At 33.5% G+C, this 18,662-nt stretch overlaps 1 protein-coding gene across 6 annotated transcripts in view; it reads left to right on the top strand.

Moving 5' to 3' along the window:
• Nucleotides 1–18,662, top strand: part of LOC119634370 (tyrosine-protein phosphatase 99A) — a 307,831-nt gene that overhangs the window by 194,460 nt on the left and 94,709 nt on the right. For all 6 annotated transcript variants that reach the window (XM_038028466.1, XM_038028462.1, XM_038028468.1 and 3 more), the window contains 3 exons: nt 9,552–9,721; nt 17,604–17,730; nt 18,114–18,237. In XM_038028466.1, the coding sequence (XP_037884394.1) occupies nt 9,552–9,721; nt 17,604–17,730; nt 18,114–18,237 (421 nt within the window). The remainder of the gene's footprint in view (nt 1–9,551; nt 9,722–17,603; nt 17,731–18,113; nt 18,238–18,662) is intronic.

Below are 18,662 nucleotides of genomic sequence, written 5' to 3'. Positions count from 1 at the left end.
ATATGGGAACAACTTCGACTGATTGAACATTAGTTACTACTGACAACTTGTTTAATGTTTATTTAAAAGTGTCGGTGATCCTTAGTACCCATGTTTTTTATTTGCAGAAAAAGAACAAATAAGTATAAGCAGCAAAAGGCAAACCTTACGACTCATATTTCATCAATTTATTGAATGTATTTTTTTTCATATATTTTAATAACGAATGGGTGTTTTGCAAAAGGTAAACTCTGAATGTGAAATATGCTGCCTTTGATGGCATAATTTTAACATACGAGCAAAAACGAGAAGAAACTTTGCCCAAAGACGGAAAAGCATAGAAGTGAAAATGGAAGGAATTATTAGTCAAAGGTTTTCGAAATCTTTAGTAAATAAAACATGGAAACAGAAATGTGTGCCAACAAATTTTTAGGTGTTAGTGTGTGTGCTCAGAATTCTGACCGTTTACGCCAACTTTTCTTTGCTCCTTAAGTGATAAATAGACTTGGCTGCGTACTAAAGTAGGTCATACGGATAGGCATATACATGAATTTCATATATATATATATATATATATATATACATAAAACACAAATATTTATTTACGTTTGTATGTATATACCAAATTATATAAACTTTGAGAGCAGGCAAAAAGCATGGAATATTGATGACCGACATACATATATATATATATATATATATATATACACGGTTACATCTCAAAACGATTATTCTAAAAAACTCGAGCACATTCATATAAATACAATCATTTTTATATGTGTATGGCAAGTATAAAACGTATACGCAAGCTTTAATAATAGGGATTTCTTCATTTTGTAGTGTCCTCATATATATTGGCATTTGGAATTATTTATGTTGCATTTATGTACACATACGAATACGAGAAAAAATACGAGAGAACTATTTTATTGATAAAGATTGTGTCTGACAAACCATGCGGAGACAAAATGAATGACGACAGACACAGGCAAAAAAAAAAAAGAAGAAAATAAAGCAAGCAAACAACAAAAATATGTTTGTGGGTGCTTCGCAAATATAGGCTAGTGACATATGCCAGACATGTTGACAGTCACATAATTAAATTCTGTCTTAGACAGGCAAAGTCTCTTATGGACTAATATGACTATCGAAATTTGTCCTTTACTTGACTTTGGCCGAAAAAAAGATTTACATTAAACACGGTTGCGTGAACTCGCTATAGCACGAAAAACTTGTTCCAGCTATAACGGTTTCGATTCCTATGAAGAGTTCAGCGTGCTTATGTTACGCCTTAGTTAATTAGATTGATAGATAGAAGTCATTATCGACGAGTAGCTTATGGAAATTCAGCATAACTTGAAAGTTGGCCTGTCTAGAAGAATTCAAATCTGCGTAAATTTACAGAGGCAGAGGTCTGCGTTGCGTAAACTAAAATTTCGATAGAACTAAATGGACTCTTCACCTTCCTTCGTAGTCGTATTACGTGCATTAAATCGTTGAACTTTGAATGGCGTTATTGCAAAAGCACAAGCAGAGTTAATTCATTCAATTATGCTATTACGTCTGAAGGTGTTAAGTGGTGTTATGGCTTCGTCTAGCCTACTCTTGTTCATTCTGCTGCCATTGCGTTGCTACTTCGATGGTTTCCAACAATTACAATTTCATTTCCTCTTAGCGATTATAGTCGTTGTTGATCTTATTGTTCATGATATATAAGTTCATCTCCACTATGTGTGATTGTGTGAACATTACGTTGACAATTGATTGCAGGCCAAATTATATGTGGGTCATTGATTATAAATGACGGTTCATTGCAATCATGTTGATAAGACTTCCGATGTTGATGATAATGATAATAATAATGTTGCATTGTTTTTGTTATCATCATCACTTTTGTTTAATATTAACATTAAGTGTCACTTAGTGTCAACCTGTCAAGTTCGTACATTTTATAACGATACCTGTGAATGTTTGAACACTTTATAAGACGGCGAGTATTTCGCATCTACAAATTCGTCAGCCCGGTTAAAGCTTATAAATCATCTGACGAAAGGTGTACAAAAAATATGTGCATTTGCATTTGCGTATGTATCGACGCGTGTACGCAAACTAATGCATATTAATTGTTGTTCGAGTAATTAATACAAGTCTTATTAAAAACAAATTTTTACGATGTGATGGCACAAACGCATCATTGAAAACAATACGTAATCAAGGGGATCAAAATTGCGGATGACATTCATTTATTGCTATGAAAAATCGATAGTCTTGGCCGTTTTTCAGACCATACATTAATCAGGTCCTTTTAAATTTCCTGGATTCTTCGACTAAAAATTTTTCTCTTGATATGCTTGAATATATGCTGATAGAGTTTCGTTCAAATGCGAAAGTTTTGCCGGCTTTTTCCGAAATGATTCGCATTATCCGGTGATTTTTGCGATGGGTTAATCCATTGCAAGACTTACTTTTTCGCTGCTCGTGAAACACTGGGCGACGTCTTACCTTCCAATATAGAAATTCGAAAGCTTTTTGCCCATTCGAGAGATTTTATGGCCATAAACGTTTATTGGACCACTTAATATATTATTTTACTTTGATAATAACTTGATTAACCAAAACTGTATTCAACAACAACAACAATAACAACAAAGCTGTTATTAAAAAATTCCATTTTATTCGTGTTTACTTATGCCTCTCTTTCATATTCGAAAGATGGTTATGTACGGATTTTGTTATATAGCTTTTGGCATAAGAATGACCGATTGCAACACGCAGTAGATGGCAAATACAGCATGTATGTATTTTTGTTTTGTCACCCCAAACCTGTTTGCCAATCCATTTCTCAACTCGCAGAAATACAGAATTACGAGCAATGGTATAATAAATGAATACTTAAGTTTGCTAATAATTTTACTTACTATTCGATCTTTTAATAGTAATGGATTTTCTAAAGGCGATCGGATGAACGGCGTATAGAGCATTTCTTTACTTTTCAAAAATGTAAATGAAAGAGTGTAAGGTGAATTTTAAACTATATGGCAAAAATGTGCTCCGAACTGGTTACTCAAACTGAAGGACGACTTGCATTTCGCTCGTTTCTCGCTAACGCTTGTCATTCTTGGTCTCGTTCTACATTGAATGGCAAAGGGCGCTCTAAAAAAAATCTGTGATGACTTCATATACGTGACCAGTAATATCTCCTTTTTCATCTTTTGTTTCGGGATAATTTTTCAGAAAAATTAAAAGCTTTGGGAGATTGTTTTCCTTCTTTCTCATCGATTAAGAATTTTAATGAAGTTTAAAGTTTAGCTTAAAAAGTACGCATTTTTACGATGTTTTGTTGATTTTCTATCACTTTCTTCGTTTCTTTTAATAGAATTATCTCGTATTAGTTATCGCAAAGAGGAATCAAAAGTATAACTGAAGAAATAAGATAGACAGCAATAGCAGCAACGAAATATTGGGATGAATGATAAAACAGTTCGCTTTGCTTAACTTCAAATATTTCAATACGAACGTTACATTATCTCTCAATATTACTTCTACTACTACAAACTTTTTCATTGTTTAGCAAAATAGTAGACCATCATAATTTTCATACGGGAAAGTTAATCTGCATGTGTTCGGCTAACTTAAATATGCAGCAAACTTGGAGACAAAGCGGTATGAAAGGCGTACATACATATCTATGATGCCACATAACTGTCATAACCAAAAGCAGAGAAACGAAATATGATGTTAATATTCAAGCGAACAGGAGGAACAGCAAGCAAAAATAACAATAATCTACATATACACAATAACGTATACATATACATGTTTATATGTATGATGTATGGATCGCATACACAAAACAACTTTTAAAGTTTACTCGGGGTTTTTGGCAAAATGTTGTTGCTTAGGATGCATAGATTGCATGAAAGCAAAATAATGGCACAAAAAATGACAACAAAGCCATAGTAAATGACAGCACACCCCAATAGGAGCAATCTACTGTCATCGCACCCTATAGGTGTGCATGTTAGCGAAGTACAGGCAACGAACACATTAATACGAAAAATGTGAAATTCTTTCACTTTTGATTTGACGATATTGACTGGGATACGTGCGAATAGGTAACAATATGTGCGACGCACACACCATGTTCAGAGATTTTCAATTGAAAAATGATCAGGAAATTAAACCGGCTATACGCCTCGTCTATCATCCGTTCTGTATAATCTACCTATGCGTTTAGACTACAATTTTACAGTTAAATAAAATGGTTAAGTTTAGTTTTTTTTATATTCCAATTTTCTCTTAATAAAGACGGAATGTTTTCACTAACGTTCAAAACCTAAAAACCACGTTGCAGTTGCATACATTACATGACCATATTATTTCTCGTTGTTGTTATTTGATGGTCAGTTATCTTTTATGGCAGCATTTCAACAACATTTAGCTGTTGCCTTTTTGATATTGTTTTGAAGGTATTTTTTTGTCTGAGGCGTTTTGAAATCGCACACTATTATTAAGAACGCGCCACATGTGTTAGTACACATATAAAAATTTGTCGAATAAGGTGAGGACTACTTTGTAAAACGCTGTGATAAGAATTACGATTTCTGATGTATATATGCAGACTCCCACGCAGAATCCCATTATTTCGCTTGTCAATCATGACCGTATATTGTCAGCGGATTATTTTAAAGAAAAGTATTTGAAACTGCCGTCATGAACTATTAGTCGATCAGTTAGAAATCGAATGCTGGAAAAACTTAAGAAAAGCGCTGCTCCTAAATGTACGTAATGTGTCCGTAGGGCAACAATTAAAAATTTCATTCAGATAAATGCACGTTATATATCCCGGACGATTATATATAATGCAATGACAAAGATATTTCAAAGCGCATTTCTTTCCTTTACATCGAATACATCGAAGTTGTTTACTTTACGTCTCTTTTGGCAAAATAACTTTTCGACAACAGGCGGCAGGGTGTATGTAAGTTACCGAAAGCAAACAAAGATGAAATCTATCCATATATTATGTAGTAAATCAACACATGGCTTTGATAATGAATACAAACCGATTATCTTTGGACGCCAAAAGGATGGAAAGGCGACAACGCATTATGTCTTTATAATGGTCCCCATATATTTTTTCATTACTTGGATAGCTTAGCCATATAATAATAATAATAAGTTATTTTGAGAAAAATTTTCCGAAATTTCAACCCTATTAGTTACTTAGCTATCGACTTTTCGAGTTTCAAGCCTGATGTAATAAACTCAGTCGTCTATTTCGTTTGTGGACATGAATCCATTATCTATGAAGAAAGAGTAAATCTGTTTGTTTGGTGAAGAAGAATAGCATTTTTTAATATTTTTTATTAAAATTCTTCACATTTTTTAATAACGAAATCCTTTAACAAAGAATTTTGAATAAAACTTTCGCTTATCTTTTTGATTTATTACAAATTTCGTTTGCAATACTTCCTAACGTAGAAATCTTGTAAACATTTACATATACATATGAAAGACAAAGGTACGAAGCCACAATTTATTAAAGTTTAAATAACAGATGAAACATTGGTGCAAATGTTTATAAATATGAAAGATAGGAAGAGTGGTTTTTGTATTTTTACAGAGATAAAAATATTATTTGTGGTTTTTCCTATTTTAGATAAAGAAAACAATCTGCAAAATTTTGCAAGAGTTAAGGTGAATTTTATTTTAGTGCATTTAATTTTCTTTTCATTTTATTTATTCATTTGTTTTTTTTTTTTTTCTTTTTTTTTTTTCTTAATTATATATTTTGTTTATTTTCTTTGTACATAAAAACTTATTAAGATAGCATTAACTATTTGCAAGTTTTCATATAAAAATATAATAAAAATATTCCACAGTAGTGAGCACACATATATACAGCCATTGACACATAAATAGCAAATATGTAAACCCAAATTCCAATTAAAATTTTTTATCTATTCAATTAAAGAGTTCCATTCTTAATTGCCAGCATAGTTAAGCATTACTGTGAAGAAAACATTCCACTAAAAAGTGTAGCGTTATCTCTTCGTTTTTGCTTATTTCGCCTGCTAATGAGAAGTGTGCGTGTTTTGTAATTTGAAGCAAAAGCAATACAAAAATGTATAGATGGAATTTTCTGAGAAGACGTTGTTCAATTTTGATTGTATTTGTATTGTAAATTATTTGATACGTTCTCGTAGAAACTGTAATGGAGAGAGGACTTCATTGCACTTCTGAGAAAAGAAAGAAAGTTATTATTGATGTGCGTTAGGAAAGAGAAATGTAGGCCAAAACATAATTCCTTTAAATTACCATTTGACTGAAGCATGCACGTCGAAAAACCACTAGGTCCCCTCTCAAAGCCCTTACCCGCAGGAACAAGCGGAATCTATTGAAGTCTCCTAAAAAATTTCACACGGAATTAACAAGAAGTTCATCGTAATCGTGCCACTTCAGTGTGAAAGTGTGAAACGATTTTTAGGCGGGTGAGCCAAAAACTGTCTCTTAAGTCAAGCCGGTATATTGACTGTATTCGATTGTATTTATATTTATCGTTAACCAGAACGCACTTAATGCTTAGTTACTATGAGGTTTTACAATTTGGGTTAATATAAAGATCTGACAAAATGTGCACATTGTCTTAAGATATTTCGACAATAGGATACGTAAGATGTACAGAAGGCGCGTAATATTGAATAAGCGTAGCTATTTTTTCCATTTTTGTACCACTACCGTGGACATTTTTATTGTGTTTAGTGTGCAGTTTATAAGTAGTTAGCGAGAACTCTAGAAAGCAGAGGTCGTAGGCGTGTCCTGTGACCGAATTGATCATTACCAATCTCAGTGCACGAACTTTGATGTTTCCCCGGAGCATGAACGTAATACTTTCGTTTTTTGAAATAAGGAAATGTTTTGCATAGACATCGGACATATACTCAAATCGATTCAGAATTTTATTTTGATCGAGAATATATATATATATATATACATTTTATGGGGTCTCTGAAGCTTCCTTCTGTGTGTTGCACACGTCTCGGTAGAATGAGTATACCTCCATCCTTCAGTTATATATATATTTTTTGAACGCTAAGAAACGAGGAAAGCATAGGAAAAACATGGATATAAAAAGGAAATAAAAAAAATGCAAAAATAATAATAATAATAATAACAATAATAATAAGGGAAAAGAGAAGTTCAGTTGAAAAATTATACACTCGAACAAAAAGATAACTTCTAGGAAGAGAAAAATTTGGTTGTCTGTCGCTTTGTTCGAAGGTATTTGCGAGATTATAAATGCAATGCTTAACAAGGTGTACCTGTAGGTTAGAGAACCTGTGCAATTTGCACTTATTATTCCATTTAACCTCATACTTTTTGCAAAAGAAAATTTTCTCTAAATTCTATGACAGAGCAATCTAGATACTCACAGCACCGTTTTTACTACATAAATTTCTTTTGGTTTAAATATTCCGGGAATAAAAGTGAAATGTATACATATATATATATATATATATATATTTTGTAAATCTCTTCATAAATTTTTTGCGTTTATGTTCATGGTGAAGTGTACGATACTTATTTGGCCATGGCTGTATACACATTTTTATAGCCATGATTACGGCATCTACACATGTACTACAAAATTTTACAAAACTTTTTTCTTTCGTGTAATGATTAACGATCTTCCCTCTGAAGTCGAATGAGCTGTTGTCGGGCTTACGTTGAGAGTGATGCCATACATATACTACCACAAAGCACTTGTAAGAAAGTGAATTTGAGTAGCTGGATGTTTTCATTTGGATCATGCTTTACCATAAGTACTCTTATTTGGAGCAAGACCAACGGATATGCAATTTGACCCAAGTGTTTCATTACTGTCTGCCTTGAGTAATTGATGAAAGGTCTTATACCAGTGTGAAAGTGATGCCTACAATTAAACATATGCATATGTGTGCATTTGTGCTTGTTATTACAATTTTCAGTCTTTCAATCTTGCAGTAAGCGCATGCAAGTAAAGCTACTGCCATAATATGAATTGTGTGCATGGAATTGTTCTCTAAAAAATTAAATTGATAATTTGAAAAAATGTTTCTATTAAAATTATAAAGTACAACTGCATTATTTAATAAACTAATTTATGACATTTTACTTATGCAATGTTTCGCCCTTATATTGTAATAGATGTGGTAGAAGTGAAAGTTTAAATCGATAAGAAATCAAGACATTGCCAACATAATTCTTAGTTAGCCTGTTTTAGCGAAATAATAACGAAAATAATTTCGAAATTTTAATATTTCTAATAGATCGTATGTTAGAAATAAAATAACGGGATCATCGAAAAGTTCCTAGCGTTTACTTATCAAAGTTCAAGCACGGTTTTCGTATGCTTTAAATAGACTTTGTTAAGTCGATTATATGCTCTTATCTTTGCTTATTTTACGACAAAACAACTACGCCAGCATTGTAGAAACTTTGGGATTCTTTGCGACAGTTTATCCTAAATTTGAGGCTTCTATTTGTGTCCAGCCTTATGAAAACGATTCAGAAGTTTTTTTGATTAACGCTTACATGCGTAGTGGTCTCATATGAGCAAGCAAGCCGATCTTTCTCAGTTTTTTGAAGAATGTTATTGACATTGAGCCCCTTCTCGACTTGTAAAAAAAAAAAGTTTGAAACTCTCCTGCAAAGACCTTAAAGCTCTTACTGTACCTTAAAAATTGCGATCAAAATCGCAATTCATAGTAAATAAAACCATTAAGTGACATTAAATGCTGATATTTAGCAAATAAAATAGTGCGAGTATTGGATTCACCCAAAAAAAAAATTTTTTAATTATTATAAAGGGTAAGCGTTAATATCTTTATCAGTCGCTTCTCAAACTTTGCTCCTTGCAAATCTAAAAGCGTATGTGTGATAAACTTCAACATGGAATTGACATTCGAATTTGTTCCAAAGCTAGCCCAAGTTTGTCACCCAGATTCTAATCTCTCAAAGGGCATGATAATCAACAAATCAGGTAGATAATCCAACCCGAAATTCCAAGTGAAGCTGTGCATTGCTTTGCTTACTTATCAAGGCGATCAAAAAGAAAGAAAATTGATTCAGGTGCGCTCTTATGAAGTCATTCTATAGCAATTTTATAGCTCAACAAAATATTATATAACCCCAATGGTGACCACAGTGAGGCAAGTGCTTGCGTTCTATGAAAATGTATTTTTATAAAAGTTTTAATTACAATATATTTTTGCTTTTGTCTGCAAATAAGAAAAAATAACTCATTCACCATAGTAAAGATGAAGCACCAAAGTTCTCCATTTTATAAAACAAATAATTTACGATTGTGTTAGTTCACAAAGTTAGTTCTCCAAGCTGCAAGCAAAGGAACTCCACAAGCCGTTTGTGCATATTTTCAATTGGTTCAACATATTAAAATGTCCATAAATTCATTCACATGTTTTTACAATATCTTGCTGTTTTTCTTGTTATTTCTTGTAATTTTTTTATTTTCGTTTTATTTTATTTTATATATATATTCTTTCTTTTTTTTCTTCTTTTTTTTTTAGATGTAACAAATTTGGAATATATGAAAATTATAGCAGAGGCTGGCAAAAATGTTACTCTGCCCTGCCCTGGTGTCACTGAACATTCCTTGGTGGATACTTTGGTTTGGAAAACGACTACAACCACAATAGCACAATTTGCTAATCGTATACCATTGCTGCACAGTCCCCGAGTAAGTACATTAAATAAAATTTACCAAAAAGAAAAAAATAATAATAATATTTGGATTTTACGAAATTTATTTTTTCCTAAACGGGAAGGAAGACTAAAGAGAAAACAAATTTCATTTTTCGATTTTGTAGACTTTTCTTGTTGATTTAGTTCACTGAGTTTCATAAACGAATTGTAATATCTTGACTAAAAAAACGTTTTTTGATTAAGGCACACGAGGGATTTTTTTTTTTTTTTTTGAATAAAAATGGAAAAAGTATTTGTATCCAGATACTTGGTTTTTCCATAAAGAGATATCTGTAATCATATTTCCATAGCATATGGGAGCACGAATGGTGCACTACTTCATAATATAAACTGGCCTTTAGATCTTTGGACATAAAACTTTTTTTACTCTATTACTCTATTTATATTTTTGTTGCCCAGTCATATGGCAAATGAAAAATAATTACATGTGATCCATTTTAAGATACTCTGAATAATCCGAGTCCAGCAGAGATCAACTTTTGTTCACTTAAAACGGATAATTCTTCTCTTCTTAGTTTCTTCTGCGTTGTGGGCACAAAATTTACCCGTCATCAAAGTGGCAAAAGTGGGCATGCCACGGGAAGATTTACAGGCATTTAAGGATAGCGAGTTTCTTATGCTGACTTTTTAAAATCAAGATCTCGTCAATTAAATTAAGTGAAATATTTACAGAACTTACTCCACGACGCGTCTTTAGTGATTGCCTTTTCTCCGTACTCACTGCGTGGGCTTACATGTAATTTGTTGGTGCTTTACGTAAATTCGTTCAGCGAGTAATATGTACGCACTTGAAATGGCCATGTGAGTAATCAATACGATATAGGATGGTTGGTAGTATTATAAAGGACAGTTGCATCAAACGAGAAATAATGTGTAGTGAAATATGTAGTGCATTTGAAATAGCCCGCACACACTTCCACTTCATCCAACGTAACTACGCTGAATAACAAATTTGACCCGAATTGTTAATTTTTCGCAGACTTTTTTGCAAATCGCAAAATCATTTTTTCTCCCAAAGCCTTTTTCAAGCTCTTCTAATAATTTAAACCGTGCAAAGAGTTCGCAAGCAACGAGTGTGATGCGCTCCCGATGTGTGTAAAATACAATTCAAAATAAACTCTTACTTCAATCCATGTTCAAACGAATGTTCTAAATATATGTACGGATATGCACAATAGTAATACCAAAATGGATTTATACTTTAAGACTTGTGTCTTGTATTGAAGTGCTGAAGTCTTTGTGTCATTAATATGCATAAATATTGAACTTCTTAAAAAGCCTTAAAAGTCCTTAAGTCAATATAATTCCATTTTTATGTTTTACTTAAATTTCACTGCAAAACATAATATTCGTATATCGTGCGCTGCGATATCAGTTTGCCCGTTCACTCATCTCCAACGTTTCCATCTTATGTGTTACGTGTTAAAGGAAAACCAATATAACCAAATGAAGATTATTTCAGTAAAATATTAAGAATGAATAATTGCACGCACACGGCTTTCGATTTAAATTCCCTGGTCTTGCTCAGATCAATGAATTATGTATTACTTTTCCTGCTATAAGGCTATGCAATGAAAAGAAATGAAACTTTTTTAAACAAGAAGTTCTTCTCCTCAGCTTACATTTAATGGGCAGCATGTAAATGTGTCCAAATGAATGCAAAACATGAAGAATTTATTAGTTTACATTAAGTAAATTATATTTTAATAATTAAACATATGAGGCCAAATAGTTGTGCTACTCTGCTCTGTGAGCAAGGAAAAGGGTAAAATAGAGTGACACTGATCTTCTCGATTGAATATATTTTTAAAATTCGTACAACATTTTTAAAAATAATACATTGAAAGAGAACAAAATTACGTTCGGATGATAGCCTTCTGTGTTTGTTGTAATCTCCGAGCAATCCCACGTTGTGTAAGCATGAATGGTCGTCATGGGCTGCACTAAATTTAAATCCAAGCAAAACTGCTCCTCACCATGGGATTATTGTCCATTACTTACCACCTCTAGTCAAGTTTACAGCAAGTTTATACAAATTTTAAATCACATTTTTAATGAGGGTTTTGCCGGTTGGCCGACCGTATATTACACATGGCGATGTGAAAATGAAATTGAATTGATTTCATCGCATTAGAAAAATTAAGATATAATTATTGTGAACTTCGAATAATAGACTGGCAGTTAGCGACTTGCTTGTAGGGGACAAAACTCAAGGAAAGTTCAATAAAATGAAAATTTACTTACCACCTGAAAAGGTTTATGAAGCGGATAGTTTGTGCGGCATTCTGCAATCTTGTGGCTCGATCTTGCAAGACGGAGCAAGATCGGAGAGGAAATAATTCCAGCTGTCTCTTTTCCAGTGGAAGGGGGATCAATGGGCTGTAACTTCTTTTATACGGCGTCCCATCTTAAACTCTGTACATGTCCAATAGCTAAGAACACGAATTGGGAAATCGGGGATATAACTTTTCACAATTTCTATACGAAAATTCTCCATAACTTACATCTTACAGCATACGCTGCTTTTCGTTTTGCTTTAAATTATCAAAATATTCATTCAAAAGCAATGATAATGGGCGCGCCACTAATAACCCCACAAATTCCATTTTTACACTCCAGCTGTTTTATATTCAAAATTGCAAAATCTCCCTCTGCCTGATTGTTTTTTCATTTGTTTGAAGTGTAAATATGTATACGAAGCAATTATTAAGCCAATTAAGGCATTAAACAACAACGACACCAACAACTACAATGTACAGATGAAGCCTAATTGACCGCATTGAAAGAATTTGTCATAAGAATAATTTTTTTTTTTAAGAATAAGTAATTTGTTGGCATAAAGGTAAGGCACACACATCCATATATACGTGCAAGAAATTAAACATAAACGTAACATAACGATAGATGGAAAATTCGTACATATATTCAATTCATTTCATAAAGGAATTTATGCGAACACAAACAAGCATTTGAAATGTGCTTATTGTACGCATATATGCAAACAAATCAAATATTGAAACATTTCTTGTTGAATAAAATGAAATCAATACAGTGAAACTTTTCAATAAATCCCCAATGCATGGCCGCACACACATATGTATAAAAATGTTCGTTGTATTAAATTTCAATTATGTTGAAAATATACAAAGAGCAAGAGAAAAGTTATTTATTTTTATTTATTTTTATTGAAATCTATGTTAAACGTCACATTGCCCGTTACAATAATGTGAACGAAATTGTGTGTATGTGCGTCATACACTATTGAGCGAGTAGACATGCTTATGCCTTTGTACGCGTATATGCGTATAGTGCACAACAGCATTCGAATGCACTTTCTACAGGCCGTAAGGATGGGAAAGCATTGGTTTTCGCATTAATTGACTTACCGTTAGCTGTCCTACATGTGTTAACGCATGTGTATGTATATACTCGTATCAGTACAGGTATATAAGTATAGATTGAAAAAAAGGGAAATTTTATTGAGAAAATTTCGCTACGAGCCAACAAAGGTTTGCAAAATATATGTCAGAATTTTGCTGTTTCTCGATTTCACTTTGCATAAAAATATTTAGTGCGATAATTACAACAACAGAATACGCACGAATAGATGGATACTCCAATCAGTTGTTATAACATTTGATGCTTAAATAGGATTTTGGGAGAATTGCAATTTTTATGCATACGCAGATAGATATACACGTCCCGCAAACATATTTATTTTTGAAAGGAAACTCTTTTGATACTTGACTCCGCCGCTTTTAATTAGTTAACAATTTTGTTTCTTTTACACACATTTTTTATTTAAAAAAATTAATACTGAGATCTTAATACTGTAATCGCTGTAGGCTGAATTTTATAAACACATTATCATTCAAAAAAAAATACGAATTAGTTGAAAGGACGTGCAAGCAACAGATCTTCTGTGACTGAAAGTCCAAACAATTCCGATACATAATTTTACAAAATTCTAGATTGATTTGTGTCACAAATAATATCCTTGAGTCATGATAATCTCGTTTTTGCGTATTTCTGCATCAAGTACACATATATCTCTCTTCTGTAATGCAATCATTCCATAGATAATCAGTAGCTTAAGTAGTGATCACGTGTTTAGTTGCCGTCGTTCTCGGTTTCTTCCATAATTAACAAGAAGAGACAATCCCGTTTGCAGGATCCTCTTGAAGTCATCGTTTCATTTCAATACCAAATTTTCTTAACCACAATTCCGTTTCTGACAAACACTTTAAAAGTCGTAGCTTTCTCCGAACGCTTGATTATATACACGAGTGTAAGAAGAGACAAAAAAAGCAAAAATCTTTTAATCGAACAATCGCAATTATTTCTTTTTGTCTATCTTGAAACTCGCAAGCAGTTCAAAATAAAATTTTTACAAGTGCGTTACATTGTCATAATGCTCTACTCCTCCTCGATATCTGGCATCGCCAAATGTGGGTGTGTTAATTTTGCCATTCTCGATCAGCGGTTGCCAAGATGAGTTTGAACCAGACTGCTGGTTGGAAAATTGAAGAAATAAAAGTATCGCGTGTGAATTCGCGTGAGTGTACCATTCCGTAATTATCAAAAAACATGCAGATTCCGGATCAGTGTTTGATGCATATCTATACGTTCAAGCGCAACAATTCACATCTTGCCAAAGTGAGTTGGAGTAAGGCTTCTGGCTAGAAAATTGAATAAATAAAACTATTGCATGTGAACCGGCGGAAAGGCCGTTAGAGGATGCTTTCAATATGAATATTGCTAGGGCTGACAAACACTTTTAGATGCATTTTGTATATTTGCTTTAGATAATGGTTACCCAAAGTTTACCGTAACTTGCTTACTTACTTCTCTTTTCTTTCTTCTTTTTCGGGAGAATTTCAAAAAGTTTTCATAATTGAACTTATTAAATGTCATCAGTCAAGTTTTAAGTAGATTTCGTGTAGCTTGTTTCATGTTGCTTAATATGCAAGATAAACAAATTACCTTTGCTTTTAACTAAAGATAAAATTCCAAAATTATTTTCATCGCATGTAGCGAACATGTACTGCATATGACTTTATTATCCCGAGCCATCATTTTTGCGGTTGGTGATGTAGTCTGTGTGTCAATGCCGTTGTCAACGTCTTACCATTAACTAGTTTCCGTAACCGTATGTGTCTGTGCATTCTTTAATAAATTTAAAATGAAAAAAGGAAACTTTTAATAAATCTCTTAAGTTGACAAAATGTAAGATAAACATTGAAAACAGTAGCCCAGAATTCATAGAGGAATGTATGCATTAACAACCACTCGAGCACGCTGTCAACCAAAGAAATCTACGCATGCAAAAGTTGCTGGCAAATATGCTGCGTGAACGCGATATACACACACCCGCCCCGCACGCCGTCACATGAACGGATGGTTTGGTAAAATTGTACGAACTTTGTTTAACTAATGAAGGCATATTCTTAATATTCCTCCGTTCTCCCGGGCCTACTTTATGACAAACGACGAACGGGAGAAAAGCGACAGAAAAGAACAAAACTGCAATAATGTTCTTTGTTTGCTATTTGATAGATTTCAATACATGCTTTTCCTTACGTAAATAATAATAATAATAATAGGACAAACTTACCATTCACTTTTAACCCGAGTTTATTAGGTAAGTTTAACTTCTCCAACCTTAATTCAACGGGGACCGTAAAGATTGGAGATATTATGGATAGGTTTTCTTTCTTTCATTTGAATATGGTTACGGAAAATGGGAATTCCGTTGAAGAGAGACAGACAACTAATAGAACAAAAGGATGTGAGGCATGAACACACGATTAAGCCGCTCTACTTCATTAAGCAGCATCTAACTATTAAAAGACGATTACTGATATTTGAAAGGATTCGAATTTTCTAGAGCTATTGGTCTACTCGTAGCCACACAAAGTAAAACATTTCCAATTATGTGAACTTTTTCGTGATTTTTTGCAGGCACTAGGGTGAACCGTGCATCCCGATTTGCTTGATATCCAGTTTTCCATTGAACCTCTCCACTTGAATGCAAAGACAAACGAACCCTTCCAGGCATCGTGATTTATGTGCAGTAATTAAATTTCTCTGCCTGACTGTCATTTTTATATCTATACAGTTTCTTGACATGTTACGAGATTTGATTTTCTTTTAAAGAATTCTTTTCAGTTTTCACTTTGCTTTGCTAAATACACGCAGTTTGCATCATAAATTCAATTAAAGAAAAAAAGAGACAAAAATAAGAATGAAAAGAGTTAAAACACTTAAGAGAAAATTTTCAATTCGTTCCTCTTCTAACCATGCCACCCACTGCACTTACTTATACATGAATATATGAATTATTAGCGTCTTCTTAAGAGCTGCCAAAAAAACTGACAGAGCGTGTAAAGTTTAAATCTCCTTGCCTTCGGTTATGGTTTTTCCTTTGGCTAACCAATCGTTAGAGACTTGGTTAGGGGATGTTAATAACTATCTGTAATATTTCGCGTCGATGTGCAAAAAAAAAGAAAGATATGAAAAACGTAAAACTCTTTCTTGTGTGAACTTATTAATCGATAATGCCAAGTAATTTAAATTTTCTTTGAATGATATAAATAACAACAAATAATATTTGAAGGAGAAAGATCATAAGAGTTGCGTATTTTGCTATCTCAAGGGGAACATTACTTTCATTTAGCAACCGTTCACTAAAGTTAACAACATCGTATTACTCCTAAGCTATGCTCCGGCTTAAGCCGAAACATCCCGATGCTTCAGTTTTCTTTATTTGAGGCAATTTTCAGTAACAGCATAGTAAGACTACGCTAATTACTTTCCTTTAACACATCTTCTTAGTCTAAGGCCTGTGTTCTCACCATCATATTTCGTCCAGATTAGGCAAAAAGAAGCAAAAAAGTTGTTGGCCTTTAGTCGATTATCGAATACCAACTATGCTTTTTTCAAGTCGATGGACTACATTGAGACGACATACACTTTAATTCTTTCAGTGTTTCTTAAACGGGTTTTAGAGTCAATTCAGTCCGCATAAATTTTAAATCTTGACAAGAGATGGGCAAACGGACATACCAAACCAATATATTGCTTAGAACAGCGGCGTATAGTTTACGGGGTCTCTGACTATGGCTACTACTGGATGCCGTAGACGAAAACAGGTGTAAACACATCGATCCGTAAAGAAAACTGTCATTGTTTTGCTTAACCTTTTGTAGGAATATACAAATGAGTAAACATCCAAAAGTTAATTATGTTCAATAGACGAAACTAGCCTGCAAACGATTATCCGCATTTTGCGAACATAATCTGTATTAGCAAGTAAGGCAGCAAATTATTATTTAGTGTGCATTAAGTTTGTTGGTGAAAGTTTTAACCAACTTCTTAAAGTATCTGCAGCTAAACGATATCATTTCTATTTACTACTCAGAGAAGAATTCAACTTCTACGCACAAATTTTCCAAACAATTGCTATAAAAAGTAGCTTTTCAATAAGTGGCGCGAATTATGCAAAACGCTTTGATGTTGAGTTACGCGTTGAACGCTTTAATTCTGCTTTTTACATAATGGAATCCCAAGTTAATTACGTTTACGTATTAATTCTTTTGAGGCCTTGAGTAGTAGCAGTAGTAGTAGTGGTAGTAGTTTCTCTCTGAAATCAAAGCAATTTTACTTCTTATCTTTTAATATAATTGAAGTAATGTTTACTTCGAATCGTGTGCGGGGGATGTGAGTTTCAAGGGTTATTATTTGCTTGTGTTTGCGGCAAAGTATATTTATTTGATTATACTAAATATGGTGTATACTATACGTCTCTTCAGCTCTCCTCTTAACTATATTTCTTTTTCCTTTTACTTAACTTACAGATACAATTGCTATCAGAGAACTTTTCATTACATTTTGCACCAGCCATTGCCGCTGACACAGCAGAGTATATATGCTTAGTTAATGACCGGCATATACCAGAAGCAGTTGTTGATTTACTAGTACAAGGTGAGTAAGTAACTAAGTAAATAACGGGAAATAACTGTTGCACGATGTGCCGCTCTATGCCATGCCCGATATGTTCGACTATGAAGTTTATAGCGATTTTTATTTTAAAAAAAGCTAAAAGCAGGCAGTCAGGCAGGCAGGCAAGCAAGCAAGCAAGCAAGCAAGACATACGGAAGACATGAATGTGTTCTACAATGTTATGTTTGTCTATTTGGTTTACATTAAAGCAATAAACTAGAGCGGTGTGCAAAAACTCATTTTATTTATAAAGTTTTTCGTTTACTTCATTTTCCATTTTCTCTCTCTTCTCTCCTTTCTTTTTTTCCTTTGTACTTTGGTGTTTATTTCTGGCTTCTGACTCTTTCCAATTTGACTTAACGCAGATGTGCCGGATCCACCAGAACGACCGCTACTGATAAGTTTTACTTCACGTTCGGTGAACTTATCGTGGGCCCATTCACAGCATCCGCGCAATGCTCCCGTAACGCATTTCATTATTGAAACCAGGTAAGTGAAAGCACACAAATATAATATCAGTATGCCATTGAGAGAATGCCTGCGCCTTTGAAGCATTTTGTATGCAATAACAGTAATAACAAATGCAATTGTCACAGAAGCACTGTATCGAGGGAGGGCAGACAGGAGAATGCGTTTCTTTGTTGTTATAGGCCTCGTAGCCTTTGCTTGAATAGCATAGTGTTCCTACCATTGGCTCTCCATGTTAATATTCACTTATTTCGCTTGGAGATTTGTTTTATTTATGCAAAGTAATACAGTTTGCAAATCCACTACAGGCATATGTCTAGCAACTTGTGGCACCGCCATCTCCATCTCTATCATCACAAGCAAACATACACATAGTTAGAACATGCTACAGAACAGTGTTAATTTGTGCGTTGACTGCATTCTGTAATGGTAAGCAATGGCAATAT

This window comes from Glossina fuscipes, unplaced genomic scaffold (genome assembly GCF_014805625.2).
Source record: "Glossina fuscipes isolate IAEA_lab_2018 unplaced genomic scaffold, Yale_Gfus_2 3, whole genome shotgun sequence".
Classification (NCBI taxonomy): domain Eukaryota; kingdom Metazoa; phylum Arthropoda; class Insecta; order Diptera; family Glossinidae; genus Glossina; species Glossina fuscipes.
Note: the sequence above shows the minus strand (reverse complement) of the source record. Positions and strands in the feature narration are given on the sequence as shown.